This window comes from Pseudorasbora parva, chromosome 21 (genome assembly GCF_024679245.1).
Source record: "Pseudorasbora parva isolate DD20220531a chromosome 21, ASM2467924v1, whole genome shotgun sequence".
In the NCBI taxonomy this organism is placed as follows: domain Eukaryota; kingdom Metazoa; phylum Chordata; class Actinopteri; order Cypriniformes; family Gobionidae; genus Pseudorasbora; species Pseudorasbora parva.
In genome coordinates, this window is record NC_090192.1 from 40,150,376 (window position 1) to 40,173,422 (window position 23,047).

General features: G+C 39.0%; 1 protein-coding gene across 2 annotated transcripts; it reads right to left on the reverse strand.

The window, feature by feature from the left end:
- Positions 1-2,405: 2,405 nt before the first annotated feature.
- Positions 2,406-22,096, reverse strand: qrfprb (pyroglutamylated RFamide peptide receptor b). Of its 2 annotated transcripts, XM_067429090.1 has the most exons (6): positions 21,185-22,096; positions 16,197-16,355; positions 11,880-11,941; positions 11,353-11,588; positions 7,164-7,261; positions 2,406-4,320 (listed from the first exon to the last, which is right to left on the reverse strand). In XM_067429090.1, exons 1-6 carry the CDS (start codon positions 21,543-21,545, stop codon positions 3,917-3,919), a joined length of 1,320 nt encoding a protein of 439 aa, XP_067285191.1. In that variant the 5' UTR covers positions 21,546-22,096; the 3' UTR covers positions 2,406-3,916. The 2 variants fall into 2 exon arrangements, with proteins under 2 accessions (XP_067285191.1, XP_067285192.1); XM_067429091.1 differs by lacking the exon at positions 16,197-16,355.
- Between the last annotated feature and the right edge of the window lie 951 nt (positions 22,097-23,047).

Below are 23,047 nucleotides of genomic sequence, written 5' to 3' on the forward strand. Positions count from 1 at the left end.
ATAAAAAACTATAGACATTTAAAAAAAGGACAACAGTTACTAAAACTTTTAACTAAAATGAAAACGAAAAAAAAAGATAGATAGATAGATAGATAGATATAGATATAGAGATGAAAAAATGACTATTGATTTTGTATAACAAAATAGTCATTTTTCCATCCACCTATTCTCATGCACATTTTGATTGCATAAAAAAAATTTCAACCTGTAATACATGCACATAAGTAACGATGTAAACACATTTACTGTATCGATCCCTCAATGTGCATCAGTAATTCATGTTCTGCACGCTGAGACGGATAACTGGACTAACCGCTGGACTGTCCCGTTGCAGTGTTCGTCTGGTCATTCGTTAACGCTTTAACAGTGTTTAGTGTGTGGCTGGATAATATCCATGTTTCCGTTGCTGAAACTCCCCTGAGAGAGCACTGAAATATCACTCTTCTCCCGGTGATCAGTTTAGGCCTTGTGCTTTTTTTTATTCTTGCCGTTTGGCAGCTGTGATCACTGAACGGTTGTTTTATGGAGCTGAAGATTCTTCATATTCTGTCTGTGTTTCAGAGAAAATCCCAGCCTGTGTGTCTGAAGGACATGACGGAGAGTAAATAATGACAGAATGCTGGTCTGTGCACTTTAACCCTCGGGATTGTTCATTTGGGTGACACACTTCTGTTGTTTGCGATCAAAAGTGACCGAACACCTGAAATGCGACTTTTTTTTTTTAGTTTTCAAAGGCAATTTTTCTTTTGTATTTTTGCAGAATTTCATGGTACTAATTAAATAATGCTGGGCAATCGCATGATTAATGATTAATCGCATCCAAAATAGTCAGAAGTCAGTTTTCTATATACATATACATGCACTTACATTTGTATAGAATTTATGTACAATTGGCTTGTTTACATTTTGTGTTTTTATGATAAAAATGTAATACCCCACCCATTGGTATCACTATGGTATTTGGTACGGGGGCCCAGCAAGATGGTTTGTACCCAAGGCCCAAAATTTGGTGGTGCGGTGTGTGTGTGTATATGTGTGTGTGTGTGTGTGTGTATATATATATATATAATATAATATAATATAACATAATATAACATAATATAAAATATACACACAAATCCATCCATCCGGGTCGCGGGGGCAGCAGAGATGTCCAGACTTCCCTCTAGCCACTTCCTCCAGGGGCACCCAGAGGCGTTCCCAGGCCAGCCGGGAGACATAATCCCTCCAGCGTGTCCTGGGTCTTCCCCAGGGCCTCCTCCCACTAACCCATAAGGCACTAAACACATCGATACTAAGTCCATCTCACTACAGTGGCTGTACAATAATTTTACAATGCGACGAAAATATGGTGCACACAAAAATCAAAATAACGACTTGGTAAAATGATTGTCCAGCCGCTGTAGTGAGATGGACTTTGTATCGACGTCTTTAGTGCCTTTATGGGTCTTGTGAGTGGGTCAGTGGGAATGTCCTGAATGCCAATGGAGGCCTTTCTGAAGCCTTTCTCAGCTTTACACTAAAATATCTTCGAGCCCTCAGCCACTGCTTCCTCAAAGGAAGACGTGTCTGTGGGATTGAGGAGATCCTCGAAGTATTCCTTTCACCGTCCAGCAATATCCCCAGTTGAAATATATAATGCAAACACAAACTTTTATTTTGAATATGATTAATCGAGAGTTGCCCAGCACTATAATTTATGTATTATGCAATAAATATGATCAGATTTTCCCATTGAAAATACAAAAAATTGTTTAATTACTTTTTAATTAAAGCAGTATATAGTTCAATATAAAAGGGCGTATAAATTCTCTAGTTGATTTTAATCATAAAGTTTTGGATTTGGACATGTATAGACAGGTTTAACAGGGAAACCTGAACACAGAGGATAACATTTAGTTACAAATATTAAAATCAAAATTCAATAGAAATGTAACAAAAATGAACAGGACTTTTGGACTTTTTATATTTGGGTCACCCTTTCGTTTCTGTGTACTTTTTTTTCTGATTGCAAACAACAAAAGTGTGACTAAAAAAAAATACAATAACTTTTTCGAATCAAGTTCATAATTTTGTGTTTGTGTGGTGGCATAGCGACTGCTGCAAAAGTGATCACGTTCTGTATCATTCAGATGAAGTAGAATTATTTAATTTTTTTTAAATGTCAACAAAATAATTGGTCCAAAAGTCTGTTGATGGTCTCCATCATGAACCGCTAGGACGTCTTTTTCTCTGCGTCTCCTGAACTCATCCGACAGCATGTTGAGATCATCTCAAGCAGGGCCGTTTCTAGCCTTTCTGACCCCCCCCCCCCCCCCCCCCCCCCCCGCAATGTTGCTGTTAGAGCATAAATAATACCTGTTAAATTATAAAGCTCAAAGTTCAATGCCAAGCGAGATATTTTATTTAACAGAAGTTCCCTTTCAAACCCTACAGCGAGCGGCCGGTTTGGACTACACTGCTGCACTTCCTGCTGTGATGACGTCACTAGAACCGTTTGTTGACTAAAGCTCCGCCCACAAGAACACGCAAAATAGGGGGGGTGGTCTCGTTGCTCTCCCACGTGGAGAAGAGCGCGCATTCAGCGCTTGCATCGCCCCGTTATGGTAAGAGGCGGGACCTTTCCGGGCAAAGTGTGCTAAGCTGCTGTCCAATCACAACACGGGAAGCGCTGGCCCAATCAGAACTCGTTACGTATTTCTGAAGGAGGGACTTCATAGAACAAGGAAATCATCAGGCCGTTTTTAGGACAGAGGAAACAGCGCTGTACGGATAAGTCAACTGTGTGAAAAATACTGTGTTTTTACACGCGAAACATGAACTCATGTTATACTGCACACTGTAAACATAATCAAAGCTTTGAAAAAACGGGACCTTGAAAACTATAACTTATAAAGCAAATATGACTTCCTTATTTCATGGCCATATTGCACATGCATTAATCCAATAATGTAGGCAGGTTTAAGATCACTGAGATCACAAATGTTAGGGGGGTTCGGGGGCATGCTCCCCTGAGAAAATTTTGATTTCTATGATCTACATAAGTGTATTTTAAGATGTTCTAAAGGCCAAAAAATTAAGATAACAATAGCTTGAAAACCATGTCACTCGGCGCCGCTGCGGATTGAAGAACACACTGACACAAAGACTAAAAGACGGGACGAAGCCGTAGTCGAAGGCTTGCGCCAGTGTCATATGTTTTAAAGGTTAATCACATATTTTTTAGGGGGGGCTGAGGAATAAGTTCATAAAAAACGGCTTAGTAACGTCTATGGTTATGACAGTATTAGCCTACTTGGTCGACACTTACACAGCTATCTCTGATGTAATGTTTTTTTAATTCAATTTAACTATGCTATAATGTTCTGCACCTGAAAATAGCATGGCGTGTGGTCCGTCCAGAACTAATATTCAGTGTAATGTTTTGCTCAACGTTATGATAGAAAGACCAGCTCAGTAGAGAACAAGTAACTAATAAGTAGGCTAACATACCTGTATATTTCGCTTTCTTTTTTATGTTTCCTCTTTTTTCTTTGTATGATACTGAGCCCCTGATGGCTTTGATCTCTTCATGATGATGAAACTAAAGCACGGGTGATGACGTTCCCTGCCGCCCTCTAACGTTACATGATCTCATTTCATTACAGCAGCGCCACTGTCACCATGGCGACTTCACTCCAATAATCGCAACTAATCATAATGCCTTGAAATAGCAAAAGTACGAAATATTAATAACTAAAAAATCTTCTTGGGGCGGGGGCTCACTGGCGCCCCCCAGCTGTTGGCGCCCTAGGCGACCGCCTAGTTTGCCTATGCCTAGAAACGGCACTGATCTCAAGGCTGCATTTGTTGCCAAGATCACCTCAATGTCTGGGATCCTCTGCAAATGAGAGAGCCATTATGCCCTCGTCTGAGTTTATTTCACGCAGGAGCTGGCAGAAGGGAGCTGGGATGACGCGGTCTCGACTTTCTGCTCCGCGAACGCCGTGGATATCTCCAGATCGCCGTGTGAAGAAGACAACACTCGGTTCTGATGCGAGTGCGGGTTGTGGTTATTCCCACTGGTGGTGTTGCTGCCAAACGCCTCCGTTTTGAGGTGTTTGGAGAAGTGCACGCTGTGGTGGGGTCGTGGGACAGCGCCGCCCTGGTGGCCGGGACGCCGCAGGTAAGATGAAAGTGTGGCGACGCAGCTCTTCTTGAAGTTCTCGTTCATGAAGGCATAGACGATGGGGTTGTTGAAGGAGTTGGAGAAGCCGATGGCCTGGACCACAGCGATGATCATGTTCACCGTGACCTCGTCGTAGTTCTTCTCCAGGTCATCTGAATGAAACATGGACAGGGATTTTCACCCTAACACTAATGTCAGGTATACGGACATACACATCTTTGGTAATTGACTCAATATGAGATATTTAAACTGTTATTATATGGCCGTTTACCAGAGATGGACAAAGTACACAACTCTATTACTTGAGTAAAAGTAACAGTACTACTGGTCAAATATTACTCCGTTACAAGTGAGAGTTGAACAAAGATTTTTACTTCAGTAAAACTACAGAAGTATTTGTTTGTTTTTATGAAAAGTAAATTTTTATTTTTTATGTCAACGCATTATTGTATTATAGTTGTATAAAATGCACATTATGCCATCATGGTTTAAGCCAGTCAGTGACGCTCCATCTGACACACTAGCAGACGACTAACTTAAACTCATTTAAATACTTGTAGAAAAGTTACAAAGCTGCTGTCACTTTAAGGCCGAATGCACGGATCCAATACACTGATACACATCTGATATTCTCACACTGTTCACCTTCACTGAAGACAGAATCAACTTTGTTTATGTGAATACTCCACTAAATGAGCATTTGGACATCCGTCTTCTTCCATTTTGCTCTAAACTATAAATCAGTGTTTAATAAATGCTGTGAAATCATTGAACTTCACGAGACTCTACAAGAGTGATTCCTGAAAGGCTTTCTGCAAAAACCCAAACACCTTTTAAAGAAGAAAAAAATCATCACTGACTTTCAAAGCTGCGACAGAAACGACTTTCGACTTCGAGGACCTTGATAGAAATGTAGTGGAGTAAAAAGGACGATATTTGTCTTTCAGATGGAGTGAAGTTAAAGTCATAAGTTTACAGAAAAAATAATACTCAAGTAAAGTACAGATACTCAAAAAGTGTCCTTAAGTACAGGACTCGAGTAAATGACCTTAGTTAGTGTCCAGCTCTGGTGTTTACAGTAACATCGGATGCTCACAATACAATCCTCTCAGGCTTTAAAAGTCAAATGTTTATTACTTCCTCTCCTCTTCCTCTTCCTCTATAAAGTTGCTCTAACTGTTGCTTTTAAGGTGAATTTGTTTTCTGGTGTTAGCAAAAGAGAAGCTTTAAGAGCTCACTGCTGTTTTATGTCAATTCTAATGGTTTTACATTTGAAAATTAAGAAATTTAACACAGTCTTATATTTATATTTCAATTTATACAGTTGTAATGTAAAATAAAAATAATTAATATTTATTTTACAGTGAAATATTCTTTTGTTAAATATTGTAATGCCATAAATTAATGTATATAGCATAATCTGTTTTGTACAAGTGGCATATCATATTATGCTGCAAATATGTGATGAATTATTCATGCTCCTTTATTGTAAGTAACTTTGGATAATAGTGTCTGATAAATGCATAAATATAAATGATCACAACATTTTGGAAAAAATGTGTTCCCTTACAAACCAGCACAGTGAACCTGGAATTGTTATATCTGAATAAATCTGTGATTTTTCCACTCTAAATTGTGCAGTCTTATTAACATAATGCATATTTAAATGTTTATTCAGTGTTGCATGCTAATTCTAAGTGGATAAATGTTTTCTGGTCATTTTTGTTAGCTAAAGGATGAGTGTGACTGAAATTATGCAGTGACATAACTGCAAACTATTAGTTTTTTTTAATTAAAAAGTGCCATTTTAATAGGGCTCCAGACTAACATTAGACAGCAGTGTCACATGATTTGGTGGTGCTGGATGAAAATGTATCAAAGTTAATTTAATTATAAAATGACTATTGTTTTCATTGAACGGTGAACTACTGAGCTTGAATTAATATGCAGATAAAATTAGCTTAGCAACAGTAATGTGCAAAAACCTCATTATTATAATGAAAATGCAAATATTCTACTTATTGTAGATACTCCTTATAACTACACTGAAAAAAATTATAACTCTTGTTTTTGCCCCCATTTTTCATAAGCTGAACTCAAAGATCTAAGACTTTTTCTATGTACACAAAAGGCCTGCTTCTCAAATATTGTTCACAAATCGGTATAAATCTGTGTTAGTGAGCACTTCTCCTTTGCCGACATGATCCATCCATCACCTCACAGGTGTGGCGTATGATGCCGATTAGACAGCGGGATTATTGCACAGGTGTGCCTTAGGCTGGCCACAATAAAAGTCACATATTTAGACAGATTTATGAACATTATTTGAGAGAAATAGGCCTTTTGTGTACATAGAAAAAGTCTTAGATCTTTGAGTTAAATGGGGGCAAAAACAAACGTGTTGCATTTATAATTTTGTTTACTGTATTTACTTCATAAACGTGACCTTTTTCACCTCTTGTGAGTTTGCAGGTCTGTAGTAACCACATCCATAGAGCTTCACACTGTCTCTACCTGACAAAATGCGATAAAAGCTTTTTGTAGATCTGAATAAACCGCAACTACAACCACCAATTGACCTTCTTATCAAACATCTGGAAGTGCCTGTTTTACTACGCCTATTTTAGTTACCCAGAACATGAACTTGAATATTTTCAGGGGCTTGTGTTCGTGTCTTGTTCTGATCGAGTTACGAGAGGCATGCAATCAAATTGAGTGGAAACATTTGACATTTTAAACCTTGTGCTTATCTAATGATAAATCATCTGTGTTGTTAACAGTGATTGAGGGTTTCAGAAGAAGGCTAAACTTACTGGAACGGCACATAACCACAGGTTATCTGAATGGTAAGTAATGTACTACTTTTCTACAGCTGACTTTATTCACACAGAGCTGCCAGGAGAGGATTGTATCAGGGTGGATGTGTCTGAACGCTTTCAGTTCTCAAGCGCATTGGCGTGCAGATTACAGCAGTAAATGGCCATAACACACTTACTGTACTCGAACAGCATGTGCACGATATGAAACGGCGCCCAGCAGATGGTGAACAGCAACACAATAGTGATCATCATTTTGACGGCACGTTTCTTCTTCCTGTTAGAATATGAAAAAAGGAGCGTTACGGTAACATCACTACCAGTGTTGGGGAAACTAGGGTCGGGTACCGTTCAGATTTTAACTATACTTTAGGAATGTTTTCATCAATAACTGTAAAGAAACAGTCATTTATAGAAGTGTTATTGACATTATGCCAGAGCTGCCTTGCTCTCATTGTCGGTGATGTTTGTTCACTGTAATATTTACCAGTACAGGGAGTGCAGAATTATTAGGCAAGTTGCATTTTTGAGGATTCATTTTATTATTGAACAACAACCATGTTCTCAATGAACACAAACTCATTAATATCAAAGCTGAATATTTTTGGAAGTTTTAGTGTTTAGTTTGAGCTATTTTAGGGGGATATCTGTGTGTGCAGGTGACTATTACTGTGCATAATTATTAGGCAACTTAACAAAAAACAAATTTATACCCATTTCAATTATTTATTTTTACCAGTGAAACCAATATAACATCTCAACATTCACAAATATACATTTCTGACATTCAAAAACCAAACAAAAACAAATCAGTGACCAATATAGCCACCTTTCTTTGCAAGGACACTCAAAAGCCTGCCATCCATGGATTCTGTCAGTGTTTGGATCTGTTCACCATCAACATTGCGTGCAGCAGCAACCACAGCCTCCCAGACACTGTTCAGAGAGGTGTACTGTTTTCCCTTCTTGTAAATCGCACATTTGATGATGGACCACAGGTTCTCAATGGGGTTCAGATCAGGTGAACAAGGAGGCCATATCATTAGATTTTCTTCTTTTATACCCTTTCTTGCCAGCCACGCTGTGGAGTACTTGGACGCGTGTGCTGGAGCATTGTCCTGCATGAAAATCATGTTTTTCTTGAAGGATGCAGACTTCTTCCTGTACCACTGCTTGAAGAAGGTGTCTTCCAGAAACTGGCAGTAGGACTGGGGACATCCTCAACCCGAAAACCCGAAACATCCTCAACCCGAAAAGGCCCCACAAGCTCATCTTTGATGATACCAGCCCAAACCAGTACTCCACCTCCACCTTGCTGGCGTCTGAGTCGGACTGGAGCTCTCTGCCCTTTACCAATCCAGCCACGGGCCCATCCATCTGGCCCATCCATCCTCACTCTCATTTCATCAGTCCATAAAACCTTAGAAAAATCAGTCTTGAGATATTTCTTGGCCCAGTCTTGACGTTTCAGCTTGTGTGTCTTGTTCAGTGGTGGTCGACTTTCTGCCTTTCTTACCTTGGCCATGTCTCTGAGTATTGCACACCTTGTGCTTTTGGGCACTCCAGTGATGTTGCAGCTCTGAAATATGGCCAAACTGGTGGCAAGTGGCATCTTGGCAGCTGCACGCTTGACTTTTCTCAGTTCACGGGCAGTTATTTTGCGCCTTGGTTTTTCCACACGCTTCTTGCGACCCTGTTGACTATTTTGAATGAAACGCTTGATTGTTCGATGATCACGCTTCAGAAGCTTGGCTATTTTAAGACGGCTGCATCCCTCTGCAATATATCTCACTATTTTTGACTTTTCTGAGCCTGTCAAGTCCTTCTTTTGACCCATTTTGCCAAAGGAAAGGAAGTTGCCTAATAATTATGCACACCTGATATAGGGTGTTGATGTCATTAGACCACACCCCTTCTCATTACAGAGATGCACATCACCTAATATGCTTAATTGGTAGTAGGCTTTCCAGCCTATACAGCTTGGAGTAAGACAACATGCATAACGAGGATGATGTGGTCAAAATACTCATTTGCCTAATAATTCTGCACTCCCTGTATAAAAACAACTATATATATTTTTTTCTTTATAATTTCATTTCTAGGAATATATTTTCCACAAATTGTGTTGTGTATTTTCTGGTAATGAAATTTAATTTAACTTTTAATTTAATTTAACTTTTTTTTGTCAAACGAAGTGCTGCACAACTGAGCTTTATACTGGTAAAATTAAAACATCGAAGAAAAATGTATTTATAACTTAGTTTTAATAATTTATTGTTACCTTAGTGTTAATATTACATTGCGACATATCTAAATTCTACTGTACAACAGTAATATATTTGTATTTGTGATTTAATGCGTTACAACATGCACTATGAATACTTATATAATGCATTAAGGCATCAAGTAAAGTGTTTCTGTATTTAGTGATTGTAAGGAAACATGCAATGCTATTGGCTGGAATGTCACAACATGTGCCTATAGTATTTTGTAGGCATTTAGTTTAATTTGTAAATGCATCGCATCATTGAAGTACAATGCTTTAGTACAATCATTAAAGAGCAGAATGTTGAATTGGTGGAATCTTACAAGTATTTGGGGTGTGTGTGATTGATAATAAGTTGAATTTTAATTCCAGTGTAGAGATGAGGCCAGCAGCGCTTGTTTTGTGTACGGAAATTGTCTAAGTTTAATATTGACAGGTCGCTGATGGCCTGTTTTATAAGTCTTACTTTGAGTCAGTTATAAATGTATCATTATTATGCTGGTACGGCGGTCCTGGTGTTAAAGCTAAGAATGCGGTGGTGAAAATAGTGAGTACCAGTGGTAAAGCTATAGGAGCTCATCAGTCACCCCACTGACGTGTAATATTATCAGGTCATAAGGAAAGCCCAATCCATTTTTACGATTTCCTCCCATCCACTACAGTCTGAATTTAATCTCCTACCCTCCGGACGCAGATTCAGATTTCCTAATGTTAGAAGCAATTGATATAAACATTCATTTATTCCTACTGTGGTTTCTCTGTTAAATTCTGGTATGGGAGGAGTTTTGGGGAGTAGGTAGATTTTTGGGCTGCTGTGGTCTTGTGTTGTCGTTTTTTTTAGGTGTTTTTAATGTTTGTAAACTGTTTTTTATGTATATGTGCAGGGGCCTAATGCACAACACTAGGATAAGGGATTAAGCCAGGATATCTTGGTGATCCTGGCTCAAAATTTCCCCTAATATACAGTTATCTTTCTTTAATGTAATCGTTCTTGGTGTGAGTATGCCTCAGGGTATGTTAACACGACAGCGGTGTACTAAATTTTGGATACAGATGAGAAGATCACCAAGAGATCCCGGATTAATCCCTTATCCTAGTTTTGTGCAATAGGCCCCTGGTCTGGTTGCAAAGCAAATTTCCCTTCGTGAAGGGGAAGTGGAAGTGAAGTTGAAGTGAAGTTGAAGTGAAGTTGAAGTGAAGTTGAAGTGAAGTTGAAGTGAAGTTGAAGTGAAGTTGAAGTGAAGTTGAAGTGAAGTTGAAGTGAAGTTGAAGTGAAGTTGAAGTGAAGTTGAAGTGAAGGTGAAGGTGAAGTGAAGGTGAAGTTGAAGGTGAAGTTGAAGGTGAAGTTGAAGGTGAAGTTGAAGGTGAAGTTGAAGGTGAAGTTGAAGGTGAAGGTGAAGGTGAAGGTGAAGGTGAAGTTGAAGGTGAAGTTGAAGTGAAGGTGAAGGTGAAGGTGAAGTTGAAGGTGAAGTTGAAGGTGAAGTTGAAGGTGAAGTTGAAGGTGAAGTTGAAGGTGAAGTTGAAGGTGAAGTTGAAGGTGAAGTTGAAGGTGAAGTTGAAGGTGAAGTTGAAGGTGAAGTTGAAGGTGAAGTTGAAGGTGAAGTTGAAGGTGAAGTTGAAGGTGAAGTTGAAGGTGAAGTTGAAGGTGAAGGTGAAGTTGAAGGTGAAGGTGAAGGTGAAGTTGAAGGTGAAGGTGAAGGTGAAGTTGAAGTGAAGGTGAAGTTGAAGGTGAAGTTGAAGGTGAAGTTGAAGGTGAAGTTGAAGGTGAAGTTGAAGGTGAAGGTGAAGGTGAAGTTGAAGGTGAAGTTGAAGGTGAAGTTGAAGTTGAAGTTGAAGGTGAAGTTGAAGTTGAAGGTGAAGTTGAAGGTGAAGTTGAAGGTGAAGGTGAAGTGAAGCGGAAGTGAAGGGGAAGTGAAGCGGAAGTGAAGCGGAAGTGAAGCGGAAGTGAAGGGGAAGTGAAGGGGAAGTGAAGCGGAAGTGAAGGGGAAGTGAAGGGGAAGTGAAGGGGAAGTGAAGGGGAAGTGAAGGGGAAGTGAAGGGGAAGTGAAGTTGAAGGTGAAGTGAAGTGGGCTGAGAACATGTTTTTGCAGTTCTCCGTGTACCTGGAGATTTTGCTGATCTCTCTGTGGTTCATGGTGCTGAGGACGGAGGAGTCTCCGACACGTTTGCGGATCCAGAGCTCGATGCCGATGCGGCTGTAGAGGAGGAGCATGGCGGCGAGCGGCAGCAGGAACAGCGCCACCATGATGAAGGTGGAGTAAACCTGACGGTGCGCCAGTGAATGCCAGCGCTCCTGACAGCACACGTGATGGTGGTCGTACAGGAAGTCGTACTTCACCTGAGGAATGCAAATTATTAAGTAATTAAGTAATTTTGACTTTATATCTCAGAATTATGACTATATCACAGAAATCTGACTTTATATCACAGAATTATGACTATATCACAGAAATCTGATTTTATATCACGCAATTATGACTTTATCGGGTGTGGAACAACATTAGGGGGAGGAGTTAATGACATAAATCCCATTTTTGGGTGAGCTAACCCTTTAAGTGTTATCAGTGATTAACTTGGAGTGATTTTAGTTAAAGCGTTTATGTGGCAGCTCTTTTGTGTCGTCACTCACCTCTAACTGTTGCACAAACAGCATGGGCGATCCAACCATGACCGCAGCGATCCACACCAGCCCTGCACAGATGCAAATAAATCTGGACATTAGTGGATTCTGCCCACGAATGAAGAAAAGAAGATAAATTCAGTGCTGCATATAGCCGAACCTAGCAGAGAAAGCCCTCTGGGGAACCGTTCATTTTTTTTTTTTTTTACATGCATATGACAAACTAGTTTTTATTTTGTCAGTTTCCCAACAGAGAGAGGGTCACATTTGTTTAATGATGTTTTTATGCTGTTAGTTTATCCAGTGGGGAACTAATACATCTTTAAAGACAGTGTGAACTACGAGGATGTAAATTGATGCTATTTAGTTATTTTTGTAACTTTACAAAGTAATCATTTTTAACAGCCGAATTCCTTGTGGAAAACTACATTACCCATAATTCTGGAAAAAAAAATTTTTTTTATCATCTTACAAAAGCTGTTAAGTTCTAAGGCTTTCTGTCCGTTTTTTTTATTTTTTATTATTCTTTTTTGCTTTAAATTTAGTAATCTTTAGGGATTAATAGATAATCTTGCAGGACGTGGGACAAAGCTCCCGATTTCAGGACTGTCCAGCAAAACTAGTCCACAGACCTCCAAATGAAAACCCTTACATTAGTTTGTGCGTGTAATGATGTTCTCCATCCTTTGACTTTCAGAGACACTAGCTAGTGAGCTGCCACCTGAGATGACATTGAAAAGTATGAGGGATTCGTTTCAGTAGAGCACGTTAATGCATTTTGATTTTCTTCTTTTTTTCGTGTGTTTAGATGTTTTTATTTGGTATTACAGGAGAAGATCGATTCGATTGTAAATACACTTTTTTGCAAACAAATAAAATTACATCTCAACAAATATGCCTGAAAAAAATAATAATAATAAAATAAAATGATATAATAATTACCATAAAATTTAACTAGGAATATTAATTAGTTACACCCACCCACAACTTCAACCCTATCCAGTGCTATCCAGAGGTAAAAGCAGGTAATGGACGCATGATGAGCATTAATCACAGGTTTGCAGAAAAGAAATAAAAGGGGACCAAACTTTTTCAAATAACAGAATCTTGTCTTTTAGGGTATACCTAATTCTTTCTAAATGTAGTGTGCCAGTCAACTCTGTCAGCCTTAATTTAAGAGTTGGACTTCCTTTATGAGGTGCCCCTAGGGACATTATTCAGAATTGCCATGCATATACATGTGCTTTTCCTCTCACATACACATATGAAACGAAATTCATTCACATTCTATAATGAAATGCTTACACGCATACAAGTGAAATGCTTTACAAACACAACATAAACGCTCTCATACATACAACTGAAAATGTTACGCTCACACACACAAGTGAAATGCTTTTACACACACAACTGAAATGCGCTCACACACACACAACTGAAACGCTCTCATACATACAACTGAAAATGTTACGCTCACACACACAACTGAAATGTGCTCACACACACACAACTGAAACGCTCTCATACATACAGTATTGTTCAAAATAATAGCAGTACAATGTGACTAACCAGAATAATCAAGGTTTTTAGTATATTTTTTATTGCTACGTGGCAAACAAGTTACCAGTAGGTTCAGTAGATTGTCAGAAAACAAACGAGACCCAGCATTCATGATATGCACGCTCTTAAGGCTGTGCAATTGGGCAATTAGTTGAAAGGGGTGTGTTCAAAAAAATAGCAGTGTCTACCTTTGACTGTACAAACTCAAAACTATTCTGTACAAACCCAGAACTTTTTTTCTGGGATTTAGCAATCCTGTGAATCACTAAACTAATATTTAGTTGTATGACCACAGTTTTTTAAAACTGCTTGACATCTGTGTGGCATGGAGTCAACCAACTTGTGGCACCTCTCAGCTGTTATTCCACTCCATGATTCTTTAACAACATTCCACAATTCATTCACATTTCTTGGTTTTGCTTCAGAAACAGCATTTTTGATATCACCCCACAAGTTCTCAATTGGATTAAGGTCTGGAGATTGGGCTGGCCGCTCCATAACATTAATTTTGTTGGTTTGGAACCAAGACTTTGCCCGTTTACTAGTGTGTTTTGGGTCATTGTCTTGTTGAAACAACCGTTTCAAGGGCATGTCCTCTTCAGCATAGGGCAACATGACCTCTTCAAGTATTTTAACATATGCAAACTGATCCATGATCCCTGGTATGCGATAAATAGGCCCAACACCATAGTAGGAGAAACATGCCCATATCATGATGCTTGCACCTCCATGCTTCACTGTCTTCACTGTGTACTGTGGCTTGAATTCAGAGTTTGGGGGTCGTCTCACAAACTGCCTGTGGCCCTTGGACCCAAAAAGAACAATTTTACTCTCATCAGTCCACAAAATGTTCCTCCATTTCTCTTTAGGCCAGTTGATGTGTTCTTTGGCAAATTGTAACCTCTTCTGCACATGCCTTTTTTTTTAACAGAGGGACTTTGCGGGGGATTCTTGAAAATAGATTAGCTTCACACAGACGTCTTCTAACTGTCACAGTACTTACAGGTAACTCCAGACTGTCTTTGATCATCCTGGAGGTGATCATTGGCTGAGCCTTTGCCATTCTGGTTATTCTTCTATCCATTTTGATGGTTGTCTTCCGTTTTCTTCCACGTCTCTCTGGTTTTGCTCTCCATTTTAAGGCATTGGAGATCATTTTAGCTGAACAGCCTATCATTTTTTGCACCTCTTTATAGGTTTTCCCCTCTCTAATCAACTTTTTAATCAAAGTACGCTGTTCTTCTGAACAATGTCTTGAAGGACCCATTTTCCTCAGCTTTCAAATGCATGTTCAACAAGTGTTGGCTTCATCCTTAAATAGGGGCCACCTGATTCACACCTGTTTCTTCACAAAATTGATGACCTCAGTGATTGAATGCCACACTGCTATTTTTTTGAACACACCCCTTTCAACTAATTCAACTAATTGCCCAATTGCACAGCCTTAAGAGCGTGCATATCTTGAATGCTGGGTCTTGTTTGTTTTCTGAGAATCTACTGAACCTACTGGTAACTTGTTTGCCACGTAGCAATAAAAAAAATACGAAAAACCTTGATTATTCTGGTTAGTCACATTGTACTGCTATTATTTTGAACAATACTGTACAACTGAAAATGTTACGCTCACACACACACAACTGAAACGCGCTAATACATACAACTGAAAATGTTACGCCCACACACACACACACAACTGAAACGCTCACACACATACAAGTGAAATGCTTTTACACACACAACTGAAACGGCTCACACACACAACTGAAACGCTCTCATACATAGCCTACAACTGAAAGTGTAACGCTCACACACACATCTGAAATGCTCTCACACACACAACTGAAACGCTCTCATACAATTGAAAATGTTACGCTCACACACACAACTGAAACACTCACACACACAACTGAAACGCTCACACACATAGGCTACAAGTGAAATGCGTTTACAAACACAACTGACGCGCTCTCACACACACGACTGAAATGCGCTCACACATACTGAAAATGTATTTTTTTGGCAGAGATTAATCCATAAGAAACAAAATGTTGTTGTATCCGTGTAAGTCTCAAAAGTTCTTCAGAGACTCCAAAGATGATTAATATAGGATCTGGTTTCAAAATATATGCCCAATGTATCTGTAAAAACCTGAAAAATGTTATTCCAGAAATGTTGTAACTGGGCACGTAGCATAGGAATGAGACAGGTTGGCATCTAAAAACTAACATTTATCACATAATGGATTCACTTCAGGGAATATTTTGTTCAATTTACACTTGGAATAATTTCTTCTTTTTTCTTTAGAAGAAGAACAACAACATTTACTGGTGAACAACATGAATGAACTGGATTACTGGTGAATCCTGCTCCGTAACACCAAGGAGCGAGCGTAAGTGGAGTCAAATGAGAGTTTCTCGAGCCTTGCTTTTCATTTTTAACAGCCAAATTCCTTGTGGAAAACTACATTACCCATAATTCTGCAAACAAAATCTCTTGATTAGATTCGCAATGCTTTTATTTTATCTCAAAAGCTGTTTAATTCTAACACTGACACTGAAAAGTATGAGGGATTTGTGGTGTGCGTTTCAGTGGTGGAGCACGTGAATGCATTATGATTTTCTTCTTTTTTTAGAAGAACAACATGCGCCGGTGAATCCTGCTCAGTAACATTAGAAGCGAGTGTAAGTGGAGTCAAATGAGATTTTCAGAGCAATGTTTGTTTGAATGAGAAAGTAAAGAGTCGAGTGTGTGGGTGTTTGATCTTACCTAACATTCTGTAGGCTCGTTTCGGCGTGTACTGCCTTTTCATTTTGAGCGGATAAACGATGCCCTGGTACCTCTCGATGGCGATGCAGGTCATGGTGAGGATGCCTGTTACGATGGCTGTGGTCTGCACAAACGGAACGGTCTTACACACTAGAACCCCTACACATACACACAAAAACAAGATATACACACACAGCCTGAAACACACTTTATAGTACACTGCAAAAAATGTTTTCTCTCTTAGTATTTTTGTCCTGATTTAAGTCCAAAAATCTAAAAATTCTTACATTAAGAAGCATTTACTAGACAAGCAAAAGTTGTCGTCTTGTTTTGTGGGAAAATAACTCATAACTGAATAACTTAAAATAAGCAAAATAATCTGCCAATGGGGTAAGCAAAATAATCTTAATTTAAACAGAAAGCAAGATTATTTTTCTCACCCCGTTGCCCCATTATTTTGCTTATTTTAAGCAAAAGCTCACTTAAGTTATTTTCCCCCAAAACAAGACGAACATGTTTGCTTCTCTAGTAAATGCTTCTTAATGTAAGAATTTTTAGATATTTGGACTTAAAACAGGACAAAAATACTAAGTAAGAAAAGCATTTTTAGCAGTAGCGCTCATCTGATATCTACAGATATCAGTTATTATAATACACTATGAAATAAGCACTTACTCGATGCTTGAAATCCCTAAAGAAACTTAAAACAGAACATGACTAATGACTAATGACTAATAATGTCGCAATGGCCAAATATCAGGGAGCGAATGGTTTATAACCACTATCTAAGATGCGATAATAATAATATAAATCTTCATATATATATATATATATATATATATATATATATATATATATATATATATATATATGTTTTTAATAATATTAAAAAACATATAATATTACATATACATATTATATGTAATATGTATAAATTACATATTTATACATATCTAATATACATACATATGTATAAATACAAATAAACCAATCAGGCACAACATTATGACCTAATATTGTGTTGGTCCCCCTTTTGCTGACCCGTCGAGGCATGTACTCCACTCCATGGAATCTGACACCAAGGTGTTAGCAGCAGATCCTTTAAGTCCTTTAAGTTACGAGGTGGGGCCTCCATTAATTGGACTTGTTTGTTCAGCTCATCCCACAGATGCTCGATTGGATTGAGATCTGGGGAATCTGGAGGCCGAGTCGACGCCTCAAACTGGTTGTTGTGCTCCTCAAACCATTCCTGAAGCATTTGTGCTTTGTGTCAGGAGCATTATCCTGCTGGAAGAGCCACAGCCACCAGAATACCGTTTCCATGAAAGGCTGAACATGGTCTCAGCAATGCTTAGGTAGGTGGAGCGTGTCAAAGTAACATCCACATGGATGGAGGACCCAAGGTTTCCCAGCAGAACATTGGCCAAAGCATCACACTGCCTCCGCCGGCTCACCTTCTTCCCATAGTGCAATCCTTACGCTTGCCCATTTCTCCTGCTTCTAACTCATCAACTCTGAGGACAAAATGTTCACTTGCTGCCAGTGTGTGTATTTATTAGTATTAGTGAGTAAACAAAAAAATGTACTAGCAAATGGCGAATGCGCTCAAAACGGTGGAGATGATAGTGGACTTCAGGAGGAACAGCCCAGCACTCCCCCCACTCACCATCATGAACAGCACTGTGGACGCAGTGGAGTCATTCAGGTTCCAGGGAACTACCATCTCTCAGGACCTGAAGTGGGACAATCACATTGACTCCAATGTGACAAAGGCTCAGAAGAGACTGTACTTCCTTCGTCAGCTGAGGAAGTTCAACCTGCCACAGGACCTGCTGATTCAGTTCTACTCAGCTGTCATTGAGTCTGTTATATGCACCTCCATCACTTCAGCTACCAAATCAGACATCAGGAGACTGCAACGTACCATCCGGACTGCAGACAGGATTATTGGTGCCAAACTGCCAACCCTCCAGGACCTGTACTCTTCCAGAGTGAGGAAGAGAGCGGGTAAAATCATCACAGACTCCACTCACCCACTCACCTCACCTTCTGTTTGAACTGTTACCGTCAGGACGGCGACTCCATCACTGGCCACTAAAACATCTAGGCATAGGAACAGTTTCTTCCCACAGGCCATTTCCCTCTTGAACAGTTAACACCCCCCCCCCCCCCCCCCCCAGGCCTGTAAGTGCAATTATTCCCACTTTTTAGTGCAATATCTCCAATACCTCCTGATTACTTATATTATTTATTATTTTTATTTATTATTACCACCCAAATACTGTAAATGCTCATAATCTATGTCTTCTGACTAAACGTAACCGTGACCTTATACTGTTCATATTTGTCTTCATATTTTTCTTCTTAGAATGTGTTGTATTGTATTGTTTATGTGCACTGGAAGCTTCAGCACCAAAAAAAATGCCTTGTGTGTGGAAGCACACTTGGCAATAAAGCTCTTTCTGATTCTGATTCTATTGTCAGTCTGTAGAGGCTCTGTAGAATAATATAAAATTGCATAAAATATCATTGAACTGACCAAAGTATTTAATGTAGTAATAGTTTTTTATATTAACGTTATTAGATTTAAAATCAACTGAATCAATTGATGTTAAATCAACTTTACTATAGAATTAATTAACCTGTAACTCGTCTACAGTATTTAATGCAATTACATCAGAAGCAGATAACTGTAACTAAACTATAGAGAAAAATAAGATGAATCCCTTCCTTTATTTTTTAAAGTAATCAATGTCTTAGTGATGCATCACACTCAACACTGAACTGAATCATATATTGTCTGCAGTTGCCACATGGCCAGCCATCAGTGATTTACTGCGGTAAAACGTGTCCCGAGGGAAAGCGAGCAGCGCTGACATGTGAAGCGCTGAAGTGTTGAGGATTAAAGGTGCGTCACACTGGACATTGTGCTCCATTCGCCTCCAGTCACACGTACACTAATGCAGGAGAGCAGAAATCAAAAGCAGTTTTTCTCTTCATTCTATCGCTCAGGTTTGACCTTTTGAGCTCTTGGCTTAGTACACAATATAACATTCAGCTGCATGATTTACAGTTTTATAGGAAAGTGGAGTAGATGGTAGGGCTATATTTAACAGTTGGGATTGTATTATTTATTAAATACAGAAATTTAGCATGCTCAAAGGCTTTGCAAATGCCATGCGCTCTCATTGGTTGACAACAGATCATGTCGTTGCTTATTTGCATTAAGTTAAAAGCGCTTTTTTAAAGTTTCCAAACACGTGCGTATTAGTTACAGTGTTTACATTCGTGATAAATAGTGATAAACTAAAATAAGTGAAGCAAATGTTTGTTTCTCGGATTCAGACCTGAAGCATCTCTTTAATTAAACCCCACAGGAAAAACCGCAGTGATACCAGACACAAACGGTGTGCGATGGTGATACCTTGGGTTTTTTGAAAGCATGATTTATGAGTATGGCAACCATTTTACATCATGTACTAAAGTACTTCATAGGACACCAAAGGGCTGTCTGACACACCACACACAGTATTATCATGGTACTTTGATACAAAGTATACTGATAATTACAGTGTGTGTGGCTTGCACCATAAACTGTGTGTAGCCTACATGTGAGGCTGAGTGAGTGCTTGTAAGACTGACTGACTGAGTGAGTAAGACTGATTGTGTGTGTGTGTGAGGTTGAGTGAGTGCGTGTGAGACTAAGTGTGTATATATGTGTGTGAGTGAGACTGAGTATGTGTGTCTGAGACTGTGTGTGAGAGAGAGAGAGCAAGAGAGATCAAGAGAGAGAGAGGGCATGTTTTTGTGACATATGAGGACACAAATGTGTATAATGCCATGGGTATGACACAGGTATTACAGGAGAGGGTGAAATATGAGGACATTACCCATGGCCCCACTTTTCAAAAGGCTTATAAATCACACAGGAGGAGTTTTTATGAGAAAGTAAAAATGCAGAATGCTTCCTGTGATGGGTAGGTTTAGGGGCTGTGTGTGTGTGTGTGTGTGTGTGTGTGTGTGTGTGTGTGTGTGTGTGTGTGTGTGTGTGTGTGTGTGTGTGTGTGTGTGTGTGTGTGTGTTGGGTAGGTTTAGGGGCAGGGCCAGTGTGTGTGTGTTGGGTAGGTTTAGGGGCAGGGGCAGTGTAAGGGGATAGAAAATACGGTTTGTACAGTATAAAAACCATTACGCCTATGGAATGGCCCCATATGTCACAAAAACAAACGAGAGAGAGAGAGAGAGAGAGAGAGAGAGAGAGAGAGAGAGAGAGAGAGAGAGAGAGAGAGAGAGAAGAGCATCAAGATTTTATGTTAACTATATATATATATATTTGAAGGGCTTTACCCGTCACGTCTTTTGCGTTGTTAATGTCTAATGTTTCAGCATTTTAATCACCTTTTTATATTCAGTAGGTAATTTTAAATAATCCTGCAGTGACACGAATTGTGTATTGTTTAACATGTTAAAAATGTAAACGTTATGCAATTATTATAAAATGTCACCTGTAATAATGTTTGATTGACGTGTAATGGTCTATTTTAGTCTGAAATTTATACGACTTTATATGCCACCTGGTCCAATCCCAACCTGATTTTTACAAGTAACGTGTTTATAATTAATATGAGCTCATAAACTGAAGAATAACATGAAATGGTTAAGTAGTTTCAGATGAAGAATAGGCTACAGTAGCATTTTATCCAAAGCGACTTGCAGAGAGCCATAGAAGCAACGAAACGGACAGGGGCAAGTGCTGAGAAGTCTCAGTTAATCGAGCACAGTACACAAACTATTTTTTTTATAAACAAACAAATAGAAAATTGAATTGGATAGTTAAGTGCTAGTCTTTATTGGTCAGGTGCAGCTGGAAAAGATGCGTCTTGAGATGTTTTTTGAATATGGCTACAGACTCAGCTGCTCGAATTGTTTGCTAATGAGTAATGAGTAATGGCTAATGAGTGTTATGAGATTGATTATAATGAGGATCTGACCTCCCAGCCACTCCGAGGAGATGTTCTGCAGCAGTGTGAAGGGGATGCAAAAGAAGGTGATGAGCAGATCGCTGACCGCCAGCGAGCAGATGAACACGGTGGTGGCCGTGCGCGTCGCCCGCTTGCGCGCCACCACATAAACCACCAAACTGTTTCCAACCAGCGCCAGCACGAAAATAATCGCGTACATGACGACAAAAGTGGTTTTAGCTCCGGCTGGGAGTTCTGGGATGTAAACCAGAGGTCGGATGTCGTATGTGTCGATGAATTCCTGCCGGGAGAGGTTGTAGTACTGCAGGAGTTCCTGGAGCACCTCCGGAGTGATCTTCGTAGTGGCCGTCATCTCTGTGGGAGACGACATCTCGCTTTCCCGAAAATATTAGTCCCATACAAAGGGGAAAAGTAAAACCTGTTATCCAGTGATGTTTAGTGAGCTGTAGCCTAATAATACTATCCCTGCTCCTGTCAGGATGTTTCGCGCCCCGAGAGAGCGTCAGTGCGCATTCGCCAGCTTGGACTGTATCTGCCTCACACACACACACGCTACAAAATAGGGCTTGAAACTTATTAATGTCCGCATTATAGAAAGAAAATAATGTTTTTGTGAATCATAGCTATGATAAACGTCGACCTTTTGACATACTAAGGATCTATTCTCGTAATTTGTTTATTTTTTTTACTTGGTATGTCATAATTTCGATTTAGGTCATGTTTCACTTAGGCTTATGTCATGCTTTCGATTTCCTTTTTTCTTTTTAAATCTCTTACAAGAGTCCAAATTATGAGTTAGCATGTCTTAATTTTACCCTTTAATGTCTTAAATTAAAAATATTAAAAAAATCATAATTTCAACTTTTTGAATTTTTGTCAATTTCGACTTTTTAATGTCATAAATTATAATTATAAAATTCATAGGAGGCCATAATTTACTACTTTTTTCACATGTCCAAATGTGATTTTTAACCAATAATAATAAAAAAAAAAATCGAAACCATGACAATTATGACCTAGAAATCGAAATTATGACAGTAAAAAATAAATTACGATATAAGTGACTAAGTAGCCTATGTTAAAACTTCGACTTTTTTATTTTTTATAACTTGAGTTGTATGGGCGTAGGTTTAGGGGGGGACGCTAGGTACTAGTCCCAATCAATATTTTAAGATGGCAAAATTGTCCCCACCAATATTTTAGCAAACTCCTTTGTGCTGCTATATGGATCGATTCCTTATCGTTCCGTATTTACAAGCAAAATGACGCGTCCCGCCGTCCGTCCCGGGACGCGATGCACAAGTTTGCGTTTGAGCAGCTTTGCTGCCATAGCGACGGAGTCTAGAGAACATGCGCTGTAAATTTGCGCGCTTTTTTAAAAACATGTCAATCTCGCGTCCACCGTTTAAACGCAAGAGGATTTCCAGATATAGGGCTGATTCGGCTGAATAGGGAAAAAAAAGGTATCAGTGGGTCTGACCAGTAACTTACGATGAACCTAAGACAAACTGCAACCTTTGCAGAGAAGCATTTCAGTGTCTCAGACTGTCTGACTGAAAGCAGCAGCGATGACGGACACATCCATGCTTCTAGGTAGGCCTATTGTTTTTTTAATGGATAATATATTAATATAATATTCCATACATTATCAAAGCTTGGCAGACTTATTTTTCTAGACATTAGACCGGTATAGCCTAATTAATGTTATTAATTCATCATTTAGCTATATACTATATTAATAATAAATAATCCTGTCATATAAAGTTTGACATTTAAATTTTTTTTTGATAAAAATGGGACAAATAATTGCATAATAATATAGTCATAATAGTAAATTAATATAGAAAATTTAATTAAATTTTTCAATTTCAG